Source organism: Malaclemys terrapin, chromosome 7 (genome assembly GCF_027887155.1).
Source record: "Malaclemys terrapin pileata isolate rMalTer1 chromosome 7, rMalTer1.hap1, whole genome shotgun sequence".
NCBI classification, from domain to species: domain Eukaryota; kingdom Metazoa; phylum Chordata; order Testudines; family Emydidae; genus Malaclemys; species Malaclemys terrapin.
Genome location: NC_071511.1, coordinates 27,027,171 through 27,046,740, shown reverse-complemented (window position 1 = coordinate 27,046,740; position 19,570 = coordinate 27,027,171). Strand labels below are relative to the sequence as shown.

At 37.0% G+C, this 19,570-nt stretch overlaps 1 protein-coding gene across 3 annotated transcripts in view; it reads left to right on the top strand.

The window, feature by feature from the left end:
• Positions 1-19,570, top strand: part of CACNA2D3 (calcium voltage-gated channel auxiliary subunit alpha2delta 3) — a 734,213-nt gene that overhangs the window by 473,654 nt on the left and 240,989 nt on the right. For all 3 annotated transcript variants that reach the window (XM_054035781.1, XM_054035782.1, XM_054035783.1), the window contains exon 12: positions 16,915-16,993. In XM_054035781.1, the coding sequence (XP_053891756.1) occupies positions 16,915-16,993 (79 nt within the window). The remainder of the gene's footprint in view (positions 1-16,914; positions 16,994-19,570) is intronic.

The following is a 19,570-nucleotide window of genomic DNA, read 5'->3' as shown; positions in this document are numbered from 1 at the left end:
GTTATGCAAGAGGCCAGACTAGGTAATCATAATAGTCCTTCTGGCCTTAAATTTATGAATGAATCTATGAATCGGTGTGTCATGAAGGATTCTGGAGAAGAGAGTTGGTATCTGAGGTAATATGGGCTTTTACAGATAGTAACTAGTACCTTCAATTTTGTGAATGTGAAGCAGCAGCTAGTATAGGTTATGGAAGCACACATGTAATATGCTGTCTAGTTCACCTGCCTCTTCAAAAGTGTGTATAACTCCAGGAGGACTTCTACTTCCTGGAAGGTTAACACTTAACAATGGCACTTCATACATTGAGAGAGCTGAGCAGAAAGCTTACTAGCTGCTTTTCCATATTATATTTTCAGGTACCTGAATTTTGACAATCAATGTTCTCCTTTGAAATGTGAATTGAAATACAGTACTGTGATTTCTCTAAATATCCCACTTCTGCAAAAGAAAATTTCAAGAATAGGATTAGACAAGTGACTTTTTTGACACTTTGAGTAAATTAGTCAGACTTTCATGTCCAGACTGCAAACTGTAACCTTCTGTCACCTGACCTAATGAAAGAGTTAAACAAAGTGTTACACACTATTTTGCTGTCTTTAGGCATTTTTCTGTATTCATGGACTCGGTTATTTTAATGTAAATAGGCACCTCAACAGCTGTGTCCCCGTAAGCATGTTTTATTTGCAGCTGGGTTATACACGTCACTTGGCAGCCATGGATTTTCAATTTTTCCCTGTGCCAAGAGGGCAGCTGGAATAATTTGAGCGCTCATTAATTTGGGAGAAATATGAGCTGAGTAAGTCAGACAACGTGAGTCTTCTATATGGTGTTGTACAAGGATAAGGATAGATCAGGATAGAAGCAATTTGCCCTGTCCCAAAGGAGCCTTAAGTTTTTAATAAGCTGGTTATGAAAATTCTATTTCTTTGCAGTTTGAAGAGTCTAATTAGAGCCTGTAATTTCTCTCATATAACCAGAATGGGTGAAAGTTAACATTAGGCCTCCAGAGTCTTTTCACATTCATTTACAGACAGAAATCAGGTAACAGTTTGTAGCTAATTAGAACAGTGTATTAAATATTTAGTCTGTCGTAATTTAACTGTGAGAACACATGGATGCTGTAGGGCTACAGAAAATGATAAAGGAGACTTGCATTTAATTTTTAATCAAAGATAAACTTAAAGGCAGTATAATAATTTTAGTTCTGACTGGTGTAGCCTGACAGTCTAAGCAGCAATTGCCTCTAGTTGGCGGAAATATCAAGATAAAGAAAGATGATGCCTATTTCATTTCATCACTGTAATGCTTTCAGGGTTCAAACAATTCCTGGTGTATATATACCGCATGTAAAGAACTGAATGAGAATCAACATAATAGTTTTTATTTCTGTATATTGTAAAGCATTAATGATATTTAAAATCACATGTATTCTTCCATCCACCACTGCAATAATTTCCTAGAGATTTTATTAAACAGAAGTGAGGCTTCTTGGTTGAGAAGATTTTGATTACCCACAGTTAGGCATGCCTAACAGTAAGTAGACGTTTCTAGCAGGCTTTGTCAAATAGTGGCTCCATTCCAATTAGCGATGTCCATTCCAATCAGTGAAGAATCTGTGTTTGCAAACTTATACTTTGGCTGAATCTCAGTGCTTGACCTTGGCAGTCTACTCTGCCAAGTGTGCTAAAGACAAGGCTACTGCTGGCCAAGCTAGTAAGAGATGTGCTAGGTTTCCAGCTGGAAAGTACTCTTGCATCCATCAGACACCAACGTTAGTAGCTCAATAAGTGTGAATTATTCTCTAGCAAATACCAATTAACCTGACATTATATTCTCTCTTTGTTGTAACTGTTAATGGATTTTTTGTTCATAATACAGTACAAACATTTTTTTAAAATTGTATTAAAATGCGTAGGGACATTTTAGAGTTTCTTGAAGATATAATTTTCCTTTTCCCACAAAAAGGATTTCAGTCTTATTCTGTTCTTACAATTCTCTTAATATTTTACCCTTGATGACCACACCCGTCTTGCCATGCTTGTCATGTCACCACAGAGCCTTTTTGTGGTTGTTTTTTTTTGTAGGGCCTGCCTCCAGCTAAGTCACTGGCACAACTTATGGGGTATGTCTACACTGCACCTGGGAGCAAGCCCCCCACTCCTTATAGACAGGCTTGCACTAGTGGGGCTCAAACTAGTGCACTAAAAATAGCAGTGTGGATGTTGCAGCATCAGCGGAAGCTTGGGCTAACCACCCGAGCTCAGACCCAGGGGATCAGGTGCGTGTCAGCTTGGATGACTAGCCTGAACCTTCACCGGTGCTGCAATGTCCACACTGATATTTTTAATGCACTAGCTTGAGCTCAGCTAGCATGAGTCTGACTACACTGGTTGGGAGGCTTGGTCCCAGCTTCAGTGTAGACATACTGGTGTAGATTTCAATGGCTCATAAACCATTAGACATAGATGTTCACTTACTTAAATTTCAGCACATGTAGAATGTGTTGTAGATGCAGAGCCTTCATTCCCCAGTCACATTTTCACCAGCTTGTGTGGCGTACATTTATGGTTCTTTAGCAATACTTTTGACTTGGAGAGGAGGTGATTATGGTTTAAAGCTAGCTTTCTGGTTTCACTCCAATGATATTGCCCCTTCCCCACATGCCTCCTGCCCCCCGGTGAGGTCTATACACTATGGAATAATAACTTCCATTAATTATATAAATGATATCTTTTAAACTTACATTGTTACATTATAAATGTGCTACACGAACAGAGAAGCAGAGAGATTCGGGGATAACTCAGTTGACAAGTGTGGAAGCACAGGAGGACCTTACAAGTAGTGTCCTTTGCAGTTGTCCTTTTGCAGTTCAGTGACCCCTCAACCGCTCCACTACTGATAAGAGAAGCGAACGTTTTGAGGGCTACTGAATGTTATGAAGTTTTAGATAGAATGCTGGGGTGGTATTTTTCAAAGCTCTTAGGGGATCTGGAGGCCTGATTCACAAATATTTCAAATGGGGATCCCTTCGCTTTTTCAAAACCTCAACCTTTATCTACATATATGCCAATGACATTCCATTTTATGCTGGAGTCTCAATGGTTATCTGCTTAGCCAACATTTCCCCCCACTTTCAGTGAGTGGCTACAGTTTTATCCTATAAACTCAATATTGCATCTCTTGTCCTGCCTTCATCCCACCTGTCCCCATCTGAGCTGAAATGGGCCCAACAGAACAGACTAGCAGTAGTAAAGTACTTCAGAATGGAAAAGAAATAAATGGCGATAAAGACAAGGACTAAACTAAAAAAAGAGGAGCAAATGGGATGGAAGATTAGTGAAGAACGATAGTCAAATAGAAAAAAGCAGCATTAACCTCAAGATGGTTCAAACTCTTACAGTCTCTGGGCTTAGTCAGTCCTCAGACTGAAATGGTGCCTTTAATCTCAAATTTCCTCTGCAGCATTATTTGGATGCTAGAAACTCCCTTGCAGATTGCTAGAAAATCAGTGATAAAATGTCCAAATATCACCTTATTTTGTTACATTGGTTTCCCAGTTGCCAATTTTTACAAAATGGTTTATGACTGCAATAATCTCCTCAAAATCAGCTATTATGGGAGATAATAACTGGTTGTCAGAGCATTAACCACCCTTGACTTCACTTTGGGCTATTACATAACAAAAGAATGAACTGGTGGTAAGGCTGCCAGGTGTATTAAATTATATGATGAATTATATAGAGATTCTGTGATGGGGATTAGTGTCTAAAAAAAGACTAAGCAGAGATTGCCAAACTCATTATCTGACAGGACTGTATACTGGACAAAATCCCATGGGGTGAAAGGCCAGTGTTTTATCCATTATGTCATCCCCTTAATCTGTGTCTGGACCACGCACAGTGAAATGTACTGTGAATGTGTTACCATTGTTCTGTATTACATCCTGTAACTATGGAATATCAGGGGTAAGTGGGGAAGTTGATAGCATTGGGTTAGTCAGAATTCATCCTGATCTGTTCTCATGAACTAATGCAAAACCATTAGTCATTATACAAGAAAATTAAGTTGTGTTGTAGCAGGGTTTGTAAGAGTCTGCCGCTCTTACATGTTTCTGCTCTAATCCTTTATTCCCCCCCCCACCCCCAAGTGATTTGTAATATAATTCAGACATACTAATTTGCTTAGGCTGATACTTTGCACATAAGGAACAAAATCTAAAGTAAGCTTATGCTTACATTTCAGGAAATCTGTTGACTCTTTTCAAGTGATAGGAATGACAATAATTAGAGCTGGTTGAATTATTCATGGTTAATACTAATAGTTGGAAATGTAGCTCCTTTTCTTTTTTGCAGCTCATTTGTGAACTTGTCCTGTTTTGTTAGGTAGAAGGATTCACCAAATAGTGTTTTACGAAAAAAATTCATTCTGTGGATTGTTCATAAACTTTCACTTCAGCTCCCTGCTGTTTGCTATACATTATTTGTACTGTTGACTGGTCAGATAAGTCACACTGTATTGTTTCCACTCCCCAGTTAGGTGAATGAAAATTGTTTAAACTGAGCATAATGAATGACAAAAACAGAGCAAATAATTAATTACTCTATGCTGGTACAAATCTTCTGAAGAACAATCATTTCCAAACGAGGCTCCCATGGCTCAAGGGGAGGAGATCTACCGTTTTGGAGATGAAGGACAAAGTTCTAGTCTTGATTTATTAAATAAATTTATTAAATAAATCAAGCATACTTCTTAATTGTCTATTCACAGTTAATGATAACAGATAACAGATTTAGGATCTAATATCTCACTTCCCTTCGGGATTGGAAACAGGAGCTTTATATCACTGAAGAGAGGAGTTTCCTAGCTTTCTAGTGGGGGATACACCACTTGGTTCTGGCTCCAGTAAATTGTAAGATATTGGACTTTAAAATTGTGACATTGTCTACAGAAAACCTATTTTAAATATTTGTGGCAGTTTTAAAAACGTATAATTTTCTTCTCCATCTGTACACTATAAAGTTGGATTCATTGTACTACGGCTGATTTTATAAGTAGAAGGATATCAAAACTAGAATCAATAAAAATATAAAAACTCTGGAAAATATTTCCAAGATAGTTCTTCTGTAAAAATATATGGTGTATATATTGCGTGATAGTGCGTGATAGTGTGGTATAAAGGTTTTATTGGCACTTGATCTATAGATCTATCTAAAATATTTATAGCACATTTAATCCACTAGTCTCAAAGTAATTTATAAAGGTGGGAGAAACATTATAGCTTTGGCTGGAAGTAAAGGCTTTGTGAAGGTTCCAAATTGGTTTCTGTTATAATCTCTGGTTTTCAGATAATCATAAGTTTGTGAAAAGTGGTCTCTTTGGGATGAAGTTTTCCAGGCTTGGTCTCAGACCAAAGGTTTCATATTTGGAAAATTTGTTGGAAATTTCATTCAGCCAGTTTTTTCAGTTTGGCAATACTAAACCTAACAGTTGAACTGTTAAGATAAGAAATAGTCAGGAAATGCAAAATTATAGTTTCAATGGTAATGTCATGTTATGCAATGTTTTTAGCCATGTTTTTCATTTGGTATGTTCTGTGCTATAGGTTTAGTGATACAAATGAAAATTGGCATAAAACTACACAGTGCACAAAAAAGACAGGAATAGAAAATACTTCATGTTGCTGTAGAAATCTTTTGTTCTCTTTTCTTGAACTGTTCAACCTGAATGTGGTGGTGATAAAGTTTTCTTTAATCATTTCACATAGTTAAACAACAATTAGGTCTCTGTATGCCTTCAAAGTGGTCACTATAATAGGGAAGGGTCCCCTCCCTGCACCCCCGTGAGTGACAAGGATTCAGGGTGCACAGTGGGAGAAAGCAAGCCATTCCCAGTATTAGCGTGCCAGGGATGTCTTTCTCCCTGCCAAGCCAGACAAAGTCCCCAAACCACTGAGACAACTAGGGGCATTTATTGGTTTGGGTTATTTTTTGTTATCTAATATATCTTTCCATACTGTAAAATGATATCATGGCAGTGTGGGGTGCTTTGGCAGGGGGAAATTATTTATCATAAATATTGGTTGCTGTGTAGTTTTTCAAAAATGTTGACAACTCTGAACTCAGTTATATGATTTTTTTTGTTAACTTTTGCCCATTTCTGTGAAGTGCATAGTTCACTGGAGTTTTCTGAACACTGCCCTCAATTATCTTCCTTGTGGAACATCACATCAGGGTGTATGGTCTCTAGTACACAAGGGTTTGAGTCCAGCATCAGTTTTCCCTCTCCTTGCACATGTTTTCTGGGGAAGTGCTATACAAAGGCCTGCTGGGGAGAAAAGGGGAAGTGGGAAAACAGAGCTGTGGGAAAACAGAGCTCAATACCTGGGCCTGAAACTGGATGATCCCCAGGTTGAGGCAGTGTTTTCCTACTGTTATTGCTTATAGTATTTTATAAGTATTTTATTTATATATAAGTATTTTATTTTATTTTCTGATTCATCAAAACTATTGACTGCTGTTGGCTTGTGCCTGTTGAGCCATCCCATCAGTTTAGGGTCCTTAGGATGTCAAGAAAATAATTCGGCTGTAAAAATATTTTGGATACAGGATGTAATTGCAGGAATCAGAAAATATGAGGCAATGTGTAAACACAAACCTTTAAAAGAAGAGCACCTGAAAGCAGAGGGCAGAAAAAATGATAAAGCAGCAGGAGGCCAGAGTGTAGAAGCCATTTGCTCGTACCTAAACGTATAAGAGTTAATGACGAAGATAAAAGTTGCTTTATAACTAACTCTTTTAATATTTCCACTTTAAATAGGAACTAGAGGGAATGGAACATAAATAAACATATATAGTAAATTGATTGATAAATCAGCAGAGACAGAAATTGTTTCTAAGAAGGAAACAACTTTATAGCATAAAATATTAGCAAAACAGTAGCATAAGAAGGGGTTAACCCTGACAAGCATAACTATTAAGAATGGAAGTGCAGTGGTGGGTGAACCACAGCCACTGGGAGCTGCAGGGGGCCGTGCCTGCGGACGGTCAACGTCAGCAAAATGTCTTGTGGCCCGCAATCAGATTATTCTGATGGGCCACATGCAGCCTGCGGGTCGCAAGTTGCCCACCACTGAAGTAGAGCGTGGTACAGTTTTTCAAGTCTACAGCTATCCTTTAATAAACTTAGTTTTATTTTTATTTCAGTTGATTTCATATCGTTTGTCTCTTGGCTATTTAGCTATTTTGTCAGGCTTTCTAGGGAAGGGGAAATATATCCCTCAAGGAAAAGTCAGGCTATATTGTGAATGGAAAATGTTACTGATTTTCAGGGTGCACATGGCAATTTTGTTGTTGACATATTCTATTCCTTTCCCTTCCCCCTAATGCTTTGTCATTATTCCTTTTCCCTTCCAAATCCTCCCATATGCTCTGTCTCTCATGTTCAAAAAGGGTGAACAGACACTAATTTTTGACTTGCAAGGTATTTGTGAATGGATCTCTTCAGGTTGTGCTGGCAGGGACTGGCAGTGGACCAGCTCCTTTAGACAGATGACTAATACTTAGCTCTAACTTTTAATCGGAGATGAATACACACAGTAATTTTTTGTATACAGAATTCTGTGAATGTAATGAGTGTTTTATAAAGCACAATGTCCAAGTATGCTTTAAGCATTGGAGGGGAAGGAGTATCAATGGGAAAAAATGGTATTGCTTCTCAATGTCTGTCTTTACCTTTAAGATTGGCACACATGCCATGCAGGTTAAAATCTACTGGGTACTACCGTGGTTTGATTTGCTTAGATTCACAATCCAAAATGGCAGTTCACAAATATAAGTAGTTCCAAAGAGGCTTGAAGAAAAAGCAGCCCCCATCCATGACTCGATTTCATGAAATTCAGACATTTATAGAAATTCCTTTATGAAACTTAGATTTCAGCAATACAAGTTAATTCTAGATGACCTCTAGTCCCAAGTTCTCCGGGTGTAGTTGAAAAGGAGCCTGCTAGTAACTGGAATATTTTTTTGTCCCTCTAATATTCTCTTAGCTGTTGATCCAATGAATATTGAAGCATCTTGATCAATTCAACATAGAGGCAACTGTCATTTCTTGGCAAATCAGAGAGGAAACTCTATTCTGCTGGAGATGTCCATGAAATAGCTTGCAGCTGCAAGAAAAGGTCTTCACTTCACTGTCAGCTGCAAGCAGAAGTTCCCTTTCCCCTCTGGCAGCTTTAAGTATCTGAAAATATTATTTTACCAGCTGTTCAGCATCAAGAAGAGCCTTCAGGGTTGCAGAATGATGAGCGTTGCAGAGTTACTTGAGGGACGAGCCTTTCATCAGCTCCCCTGACTAACAGTTGCAATTACCCTAGATCATCTCATCTTGTTTAGGATACAGAGGAGCAAGTCCCCATTCTTCATCCATGGCTCTCTCACCAGTATTCTGAGTGAAGTATTAAAGGTGAATACAGTTGAGTGATTGCAGGTTGCACACCACATGCCCAATGGGTCCTTTCCATCTTTCGATTTCTGTAATATTCACCAGCATTGGATAAACCCATTAACTGGATAGTTCACCGATAGTGATTACACATTAGTGAAAGACACTGGTGAGCCACATGCAGACAATAGGTTGTGCAATTGAAGTTATGATCTATTATAAGGCAAACTGCAAGAAGTGCATGTAGCAATCAAAAGGAAAGGAGACAGAAGAATGGGGGGCAAAGGAAAGAGGTTTCTAAAATTATAACAGATAGAGTAAATTAAATATCTGTATTCTCTACTGGCCATCTAATTAACTATTCCTTAGTCACCTGGGTGCAAGATTTATATTCAGTTTTGTGTGGACTACTTAATTTGGTAATTTAACACACAAGCACCAGTTTCTTTGTCCAGGCACACTGATCAGGGTTACCAACACAAACATGTCATGGCAATAGTCTACATGTTTTGTGTTTTATCTCACAAGCTCACTACCCACCTCCCCCCCAGGGATAGCTCAGTGGTTTGAGCATTGGCCTGCTAAACCCAGGGTTGTAAGTTCAGTCCTTAAAGGGGCCACTTAGGGATTAGGGGCACAATCAGTACTTGGTCCTGCTAGCGAATGCAGGGGGCTGGAGTCAATGACCTTTCAGGGTCCCTTCCAGTTCTGTGAGAGAAGAATATCTCCATATATTATTATTATTATTACCAGAGGCTACTGTTCTGGAACACAATTATCAATCTCAATCATAATAAAAAAGCAAAATATCAAAAGAGAATCTGGCATATATAAAATGAATTGTTGGAATTAGTAATTCCAATTCTTAGTAGGCATTTGATCACATCACAGTTTGGATTCATCAGAACTCATGTTAGCAATCTCATCAGATAGGATGGTAGCTGAATGGTGAGTGTTTGCCCCCTTCATCTATGTAAGAACTGACACATAATAGCAGGGCAGTGTTAGGAAGTTTCTACAGTTGCTGTAGAAAGATAAAGGACATTAGTCTCCAGTGCTGCTATCAGGCATCCAGCATCTAAAAACACTTTAAAAAGAAAATTAGCCACAAGCTCTATTATAGATCCTACCCATCAGGGTCTGTAACATTAATTTAGAGCTTTCTCTCCCAACATCTGTTACCACTGTAGCACTGCATAACAGAAATCGTAGTTTAGGGCATGCCTATAGAAATTGCAGACAGTGCAGAAATAGCAAATGTAGTCCTGAAAGCGAAATATTTGGCTTTTTGAACAATATTTGCTTTGCAGCCAGTGATTCAGACATGGCTAAAATGTTCAAAGTTGCAAACAGCAGTTATAACAATTGACAACTAATATTTCTGCCTGTGACTATTTCCTCTCCCCACAGAGGACAATCTATGTGAGGCCTAGGTCTGAAAATTAAAAATGTTTAATTTTTGGCTTCTCTCCCAAACATCTGAGTCCCATATCCATTTAGTACCAGACAATGTAATAATAGTACATATGTGAAGCAGATTATGTAAAACAGACACCTTATTCAATCAGTCACTTTTCAGAGTAGATCTACTGTTCAGTTATTCCACAAAAGACCCTAGAGAAGATATGGTGGTCACCATTACAAGTCTGTATTTTCCAGCATTTACTTTACAGTGGTATCTGAGATATCAAAATTCACTCCTATACTTAACATCTAATCCATATAGGGTCAAATTTTCAAAAGTGCCTAAGTCCCATTTTCAGAACAAATTTGGACACATAGAAATGTTTGTCTCAGTGAAAGTCAGTGGGACTTAGGCTTCTATGGGCCTCAGGGCTTCGCCAAATGTAAAAGTTATACTGCTTAAACTATACTTATATAGTTAACACAATACACACCCCCTTGAGTGTGCCATCATATAGGTATAAAGTTGCTTTATATGGGTAGAGCTACTCCTGTATGAGAATAAGAATATGCTATGTCAGTTTAAGGCACCTTTATACTAGTTTAACTGTGTCCAGTAGGGGCTGTATTGTCCATGTAGAAGTATTAACTATTATTAGAATATCATCCATAGCCCAACCAGAGTATTTACACCAGTATAAGAACAGTGTGAAGACCAGTCCTTTTTGAAAATGGGACTTAGGCTCTTAAGTCACTTAGGCATTTTGGAAAGTTTTAGCCCTAATCTATTTATACCTCACTCATGACCATAGTATCTGAAGGCAGAAAACAACTGTGGCAAGGCACTGGCTTTTGTAAAGCTGTTATTGCATTGAATAGTTAGTCATCAATGATAACTTCCCACTGCAAGTTCATAGTAAATAAAATTTAAACCATTGGGTTCAGTGAACTGATCAGACAAACTTTTAGAAGTGGCAGATAGGAATCATTTATCCTTCTAGCTGAATTCTAAAGCTTGTCCTCAAAATCAAGGAGGAATATAGATATCCGTATATAAATCTAATTCGGCACCTTTAAAACCAATGTAAAATAGTTTCGCTTGTAGTACAGTTCATCTTTTTTTCTCGTCATACTCTTATTTTCTCTTAACTATGCTGAGCAGTAACCCATTGATACTGAATATGGAGCAGTACAGTAACAGATATTTTAAAATGATAGGTTATCTTATTTTTGATTTTTATAAAAGGTAGGTAGAAATTATATTTTCTTTTGCTTTTATATTTCATGGCTAAGGTTAATAAACCTATTTTGATATACTGTTATAATCCATAGCCCTAAGGGAGAAATAATCTGACCATTAAGTTAAGAAAAGTAGGCATTGTTTAAGTGAGCTCTGATCAGTCATTTTCAAGGCTGTAACTCTGTGGTCTTGTTTGTTTGTTTGTTTCTTTCAAGGTAGATGTCAAACAATTAGCACTGCCTATGCTGATGCTTAAAATATTTTCTAGAAACATTGCTTACATCATATAAAATGTGTGTATAAAACACTCTCGGAAAAATCACTAACATCCTTGCAGCACCAGCATAATGGCAGTCCATTTCTCATGATGATCTATGATACCCATTTGTTGAAATTTTATTACTTGTAGCTTTAATGCAGTTTGGTTGCTGTTCTAGCATCTTACCATATTTGCCTGTTTCTCCTTTAGATAAGGCTGGACTTCTTTTATTAGGAACACAATAGTAGTTTGATTATTTGTAGAGTAAAGGAGACCATTAAACATAAATCTCTCAGATGGATTCAGTCTCCGCATAGACTATAAGGCAGCACTGTTTTCAGGAAGATAAACAGAGACAATGATTTATGTTGCATTTTTGGGGTATACTTCTGATTGTATTGTTTCTCTTGTGATTAGAGATTAAAGGTTGTGTTTACTAATATTTTAGCTAGCCATCAACAAAGCATGGAAATAAAAAATTACACTTAATGATATTTTCTTTACAGATTAAGAACATATTTAATTAATTCAGTGCACTAAAATCAGTATATATATATTTAAAATATATATATTTTTAACAAAATTACAAAAAAGTAAATGATTACATTTTCTGTGTTTGATTTTTAGAACAACGGGGAACATATTTGGGACAATTTTTGCAATTGGGCGTAGGCTGTAGGTCACTTCTATTCAGTTAAATGGGAGCTACCTAAATGAACCTTAAAGCAAAATTTGGACCTTAAAATGTAGTTAAACTGACAAAAAGGACTGGATTTAAAGAAAAGAGAAAGAACTTCCAAAAACTTCAGTAATCTGAAGTGAAAATCACACTGTATGTGAACTTTTACCTACAATGGTGGTATTCTACAAATCATTTTTGACTCACTGCAAATAAGCAGGAATAGCTAATTGAAAAATGGAAGGAATATTATTGTCGAGTATTTGTTTAAATTGTAAATATATTAATTTAGAGGATTTTGAAAGTTCTTTACATCTGGATATTCCTTTGATATCAATTTGTTTCCCAGATTATTTAAGATGATCCACGTTGCGAGTTCGCAACCAAAATTAACTAATGAATATTACAGGATTGAAGCAAAGGAAGCCTTTGTTTTTTCTTGCTTTTTTTAAGCCACGATTCTAACATGGTATCTGTGGGAAAGTTTGTTGGACAGTGATACTTCAATGAAGTTGTCTTGCCTTCTACTGATGAAAGCAGGATTTGGTTTTGTATGGAATTGAAACTCTTAATTATATAATATGCAGCGCATAATTTTCTCTATTTCCACAAATAATATGGGGACTATATTTGTTACTACAAAACATGTTATATTCCTGTGTTTAATTAAAATATCTTCCTTGCTGAGTCTGCAAGACATAGAAACAATTAAGGCCATTAGAAAATAAGACAAGTCTTGAATCTGTCATCAAACTAAGCTACTCTTTGGCTTTTCTTCAATCCTTGTTGAACAGTTTTTCTGCTGGTCTACAGAGGGCCAAAGAGTCTCTCTTTCTAGTGTCAGGTATTTGTTTGGTCATGCTTTGAGCAATGTTCTTGTAATGAATAACTTTTGAGATATGTTATTTTGCTAGTGTTCAAGGCTTCTACTCTTGAATCTTTTAATTTAAGGGGAAGTGTGCATGTATATGTCTGCCTATCTATCCATCCACCCACCTACCCAGTAGAATATAATATTATAGAACAGCATCACTACTACAGATTCCCATTGACTGATCTACTCAGAGGGCAGAATATCATTGCTAGGTGTTTGAAGAAGCACCTGATTTTTAGAAACGAACTATTTCTTAAATATGTCTCCCATGATGCTCATTTAAATGGGATTAACATATTCTATACCTGCACTGAAAAATTGGCATTTATTTGGATTCTAAAACCATGACTAAAATCTGTGCACCCTTTGGTTCAAGAATAATTCTTTTTGCCAGTCTTGAAAGAATTTTATTACATTTCCTCATGGTTAAAATCTGAAAACACTGAACGTCTGCATTTCTACAGGAAACATATAACCTATGTATTAAATTGGTTTTGAAACAGCAAAATATTCCAAAGAAGCACCTACCATATTTTTAAACTATAAAGGTCTGTTTCATCCTCTCACTATTTTTAGTATTGAAGGTACTTTGAACCTAGCAGGACTTACTAACTTTTCGCAAAAAACAAATAGACTTTTCATTTCTTATCTTCCCACATAAATATGTCACTTTGTCCTCTATTCAGACATGTACTTCCCTCTCCTCTCTCACTGCATAAACTGTCTGATGCATCTAACCTCTGGAATTCATGGCCTTATTGACTCAAATTTAACTTCCTCTCAAAATACGGACCACAACAAAAAGCCCCAGGGAAAAGATCTGCTAAGTGTTGTCTTTACCTGTTACTTTTCAACCTTAAACATTTTTTAAAGTTGAGATGTGATGTTCTAAAGTATCGCATTCTATAGAAGAAAAGAAAAAATATAAAAATGTACCCAAATCTATGAAAGTACCTTCAGAGATTTAAGTATCAAATACGAAATCTGATTATCTTACTTTACTTCGAAGCTTTTTTCGTCTCAAAGATACATCTTGGGAAAATACTTTTATTTTCAAAGTATATGTGTTCATCTGGCTTTGCTGGGTTACATCAGGCTACTGCAGTAGGATCACAGAAGTTAGAGATAAAAGAGATATCTATTAATTAAATCAAGTCCACTGGCCTGAAAGAGCAGAATATAGTTCTTCAATAGAAGTCACATCACGTATGAAACTGACACTGCATTTGATCTTAGTCAAAAAGCGAAGAAGCAGTAATAGTGCCAAAAAAAAGAGTAATATTACTTCCTAATGGCATGCCGTGTACTTTAATGTTGCGTGTCGGACAAACCTGACAAGTGTGAGGCTTTGATAAGAAAAGAAAGCAGCATTCTCTAAACAGCTAAGAGGAGACTGGAAATCATTGTGAGATGATGCACAATTTTTTTTACTTTTGGAAGACTGGGTTCAAAATACAAGAGTTTTTGATCTCACCTTAATTTCCTTTTGTTCACATCACAAAATAATCATGCAATTTGATACTGGTGGTTTCTGTTTAAGGAAAGAATGGAATAGCAGGGGATACTGACGGTCAAAATGGAAATACTATAGCAAAAATAGTTGGAGATCATGCCCAGCTCCTGTCAGTGATATTATTTCCATGATTTCCAAAATTCAATCTGAAATGTTTGGGAGCATAATAAACAGCAGCTGAAGTGGAACTAAAAAGGAAAAAGCTTATCAGCAAAAGAAGTGTTCATAAATTTAAATATTTGTGATAGCTAATTAACTGGTGTGTGATAAGATGGTTTTACTGATGTCTATGGGAAAACTCCAGTTGACTACAAAGGTGTAGGACCAGGGCTTCAATGTCCATTGTATATTCACCTCTGTGGGAATACCCATAACTTAGCTCTGCTAAAGAAGTGGTTGAGCTATTTGATTTGCACTTATTCTATAGTATATATCCACTAGAAGGGATGGTCTTGTTGAGACAAAGATTTTGAATATCTCCTCCATGCTACTGTATTAACAGTTTTACTGATTGGAATAAACTAAGTGGATCTCATTTTTTTTTTAAAGAACCATTTGCAATCAGAAAATGCAGATGTGTACTTGTCAAAAAGTGTGTTTAAAGAAACAACAACAACCCCTCATCCCTTGCAATATGTTTTACCTGATAATGATGACTTGAAATCTGTGGTGGTGTTTTCAGGTGATGGAAACCAGCATTTAGTATTGTTTTATGTTTCCAATTAAAAGGTCTATTAAATACTAATAAAAAGTATTATATGACGTGTTCTTACTCTACATTTATAATCTCTTAAAAATCTGTTTAAGCCTGATTTTGATGGCTTGATAAGAGCTATGGCAAGCTGTTTGCAAGTGAGAGACAAACTGAAGAAGCTCCTGTAGAGTCTCTGTCAAGAAAAAGAACCAGGTGTTCTAATGTTCTCTTTCCTGTTTGGCTTTTGTTATGGTCCTAAGGGAAAAATACTCTAGTCATTAAGTTAAGGAAGGAAGGCATTGTTTGTGAGCTCTGATCAATCGTTTTCAGGACTGTAACTCTGTGGTCTGGAAGTAGGCACATTTTCTGCTTCCCTGAAGATATTCTGTAAGTCTAGTGTGGAGCCAGGCCTGTCTTGCTGGCATCCCAAAGACAGAAGATGAGGATGAATGGGTTACTGAAGAAACCAGGAGATTGATATAAGCATCCTGTTGGGGGAGGAAGTAGCAGTCCCTGTCTCTGGAAGGCACCTCAAAAATGATAGTGGGTGGGAAAGAGAACTGATTCCTTTTAAGGGATGGATTTGTGGAGATTATGGGTCCCTGGCCAGCCTTTGTCAATTTGAGGGTTTCATCAAAAATCCAAACAGATGAGTTTCAGGAAGTTTCACCTGTTTTGGTGTTTTAATACAAAAGTTTCGTCCCTCAGTAATAATAATATACCTAACTTACTGGGGCATTGTCAGACATAATTAACATATGAAATACACTTGTATTATATTTGCAATTTGAAAGCCATTAGAGAAGTACAAAGAATTACAAAATAAAATGCATCAGATGATAGAAGTGGGAGTGAGTAAAATTGAGGGGAAAATATTGTTTCCAAAGGGGAAGTCTTTGGACTCCGGAGATCTGAGTTCAGTTCCCAGCTTTGCCACAGTTTTCCTACATGACTGTATTGAAATCATGTAACCCCTCTGTCAGTTTCCCATCCATAAAATAACAGTTCATGCTTTACTGGAGTATTGTGGGGATAAATTCATTAATGTTTGTGAGGCACTCAGCTAGTAAGATAATGGAAATCATTTAAGTATCTATATTAAATAAATTGTAATTTAGAGAGAAGAATTTGAGTGAAGGTGTTTGAAGAGAGGAAATCATTTCACTGGGTTGGTTTTATTTTATTTTACATTTAAATGGCAGCTGTTTGAAGCTACACAAAAATTGAAACGTTAGTAGTGTCAGTGAGATGGATAAGTGGGCAGAGTTCAGGAGGGCGGTCAAAGTAATTTGTCACATAGTTCTGCAATTTACCACCTGGATATCATCAGTGTCGCGTGTATATCTACCGCTGTGTATATATTGTTTTTGAAAGACAGAGAGGATTTTCCAGCAGGTTGTTTCAAGTTCCCACATCTATAGCAATGATGTATTTAATTATTAAAATACAATCCCAGGACCAGAACAGCCTTCTAAATTCACAACTGCACAACAGACATCTCAAACATATGACTTCATATTATGTACCAATAGTTTTAACTTGTTTTCTTTTATCTTTACTTATGGCTTTGGTTAAGTGCCAGATATTAAAAACATCCACAGTGATAAGCCACTTTGTTAAACAGAACAAAGAAACGCACTATGTCATAAATATCTTACTGGCATAGATTTTTAAACTAGCAAGCCTTTAAACCTTTGTGATGTTTTCCTACACATGTGAACTGCACATATGTAAAATAGCTAAACTGCATATGCTTTAAGCATGGAACTGTAGTATTAAGTGAGTTAATCTCTTGTATTGTACTTTTAGGTTCGCATGTTTACCTATCTGATCGGAAGAGAAGCTGCTTTTGCTGACAACCTCAAATGGATGGCCTGTGCTAACAAAGGTTGGTTTACCTTCTTTAACTGGAAATCTTATTTTCAAGGTATCATACTAAGCCTTGTACAAGTTTTCAGTCTTGCTACAAGAGTCATCTCATTGCCTTGTACAAGTTTTCAGTCTTGCTACAAGAGTCATCTCATTGCCAACTGTTTAAGGTGAACCATTTGGAGGGGATTGGTTGTTTTTTCAGGAAGATAGGCTTGTTTATGAAAACATATCTAGAGTATGCAGACTTAAAGATATACCCAGTTTGATATACATTTATGGTTAATTAAAATGCACCTAAAGTATTCCACAGATGTGATTTTCAATTTCTGCTTTGTTCACAGTGGGTTAGCTTCAATTTAAAAGCTCCTTCACTATTATTATTATTTTATTGGTATTAGAGTAGTACATAGGACTCCGACTGAGATTAGGGCTGCAATGTGCTAGGCACTGTACAAACTGTATAGTAAACCACATCCCTCCCCTGAAGAACTCACAATCTAAATAGGAAAAAGAGATTTGTATCTTGTGAAGAGAAATACATGAGAGTATGAGGTGTTCGGGTAACGGTGTTCATAATAGTACATATGAGAGATGGACACTATATATAATAGAGAGACAAGGTGTACACAGCTTTCTGTAAGCTCGAAAGCTTGTCACTTTCACCAACAGAAGTTGATCCAATAAAAGCTATTACCTCATCCGCCTTGTGTCTCTAATAACCTGGGATTAACATAGCTACAACACTGCGTATTATAAATAATAATAATAATTTAGAAATCACTGATTAAGTCAATTTTCCTTTATCTGTATTCTTAGAAAAAACATATCTGTCTTTGTGCCACATCACATTATGATGACTCACATCAGGCACTATGCACATAGACATTATTGCTTTAACCACTGTTGTGTCCATCTGATTGGAATTACTCAGTCTGAAGTCTTGTCTTAATCAGCTAGTGTTACACCATAATTTAGTTCTAGTCATCGTATAGGAATCCTTTGAAGCATCTTTTTGAAGACAATTTAATCAACCAAATGCTTTAGCTTTGTAGACAGTACAGTACTATAGCTTCATAAAGATCTAAGCACAGCAACTTAGAAATTATGGCCAGGCAATAGGAGCTGCCCGACTAGTTCATCTGGTACATGTCAGTCTCATTCCCGATGAAGGGAAGTGCACATCTTTGTTCTTCACCATCACTAGCAACAAACACAGTAGACTTCCCCGTCTTTGTTGCTTTTGTATACTCTGATGGAAGAATATTGTAGGTTTGCCTTTTTCTAAACCAGAGGGGGTCAAATCTGGTTCTCTCTCACACGCGGGTAAATCTGGATAAAATCTACTGAAGCTAATGAAACTACTCCAGACTTACACCTATGTAAATGAGAACAGAATCTGGCCCATAGGTGTCATCGAAAAGGTTTATTTTAATTATCATTGCCTCCATAGACTTTTGCCTCAGATTGCATCAGTTATCTGACTTGCTCCCTGACATTAAGGTCTTCCATCTCTGATCTGTAATTAATTTCATATAGTCTAGGATCTGACACTGTAGGAAGCAGCACAACCATCTTCAGCTCAAGTTACATGAGATTCAGAACTTTCCTTAGATTTTTTAGCTCTGGTTCAGCCAAGTTCTTTAGTGAAAAGACATATTACAGCTAAGGGAGAAGAGAGACCTAGTAAAGGCAATCTGCAGATTGGCTGAATGACTGCACTGCAGTTTACTTCTTGCATGAGTGGGCCAAAGCATGTTGTTGTTACTGAGGTCAATGGCCCTAAAATCAATTTTCCTTGCAGTGATTTTCCCCTTGGAAGCACAGCATAGATGAAGGCTGTTTGCAAGGTTTCCAGCTGACTGCATTGTGGACAGCAAAATCCTTTCTTTCGAAAAGGATCACTAGGGAAATTCATACCACCTTGCAAAAGTTCTTTAACTTCTGGAATCTAATGGGGAAACCATGAGACACCCGCCCCCCCCATCCCACACACACATTTCTCTGCTACATTTTGTGCATAAGTAGGGCATATCTTGAGGGAGTATGGGCTTAATGAGGCTAAGCGGCAAACCATTTTAAATACATTAAAAGAATCAAGACCTCAAAGCCCCAGTAGAATGGTTTATGAAATGTACAATTATTTTCCCCATTATTCTGTAAGCAAGTGCACATGAAGTTTAAAAAAAAAAAAGTTTCCCAATGCTCAACTTGCCAAGTTTTAAAGTATGCAGCCACTGCATCTCCCTCAACAGTCACATTCAACAGAAAGTCAGCCAGCTGTAAAAATAAAGATAGGCCTTAAAGTTTTGGTTACTTACAAAACAGAGGGCATGAAACAAATATTTATATGATAAAAGTATGTCAGTTAATCATTTGACAGCCCCTCTTTTGAATGTTTGTTATTAATTATGCACCAACAGTGTGCTTGGCCCTTTACAAAACACAGAGGAGGACAAAAGAGAGGATTCAAGAGGGGATTCAAGAGGTGAATGAACAAAGGAAGAGAGGCTTGTGCCTTCCTTATTTTGGGGCTGATTGATAGGAGCCTAGCAGTCCTGAGGATTTGCTCAACTTGAGCCTCAATGAGAACAGC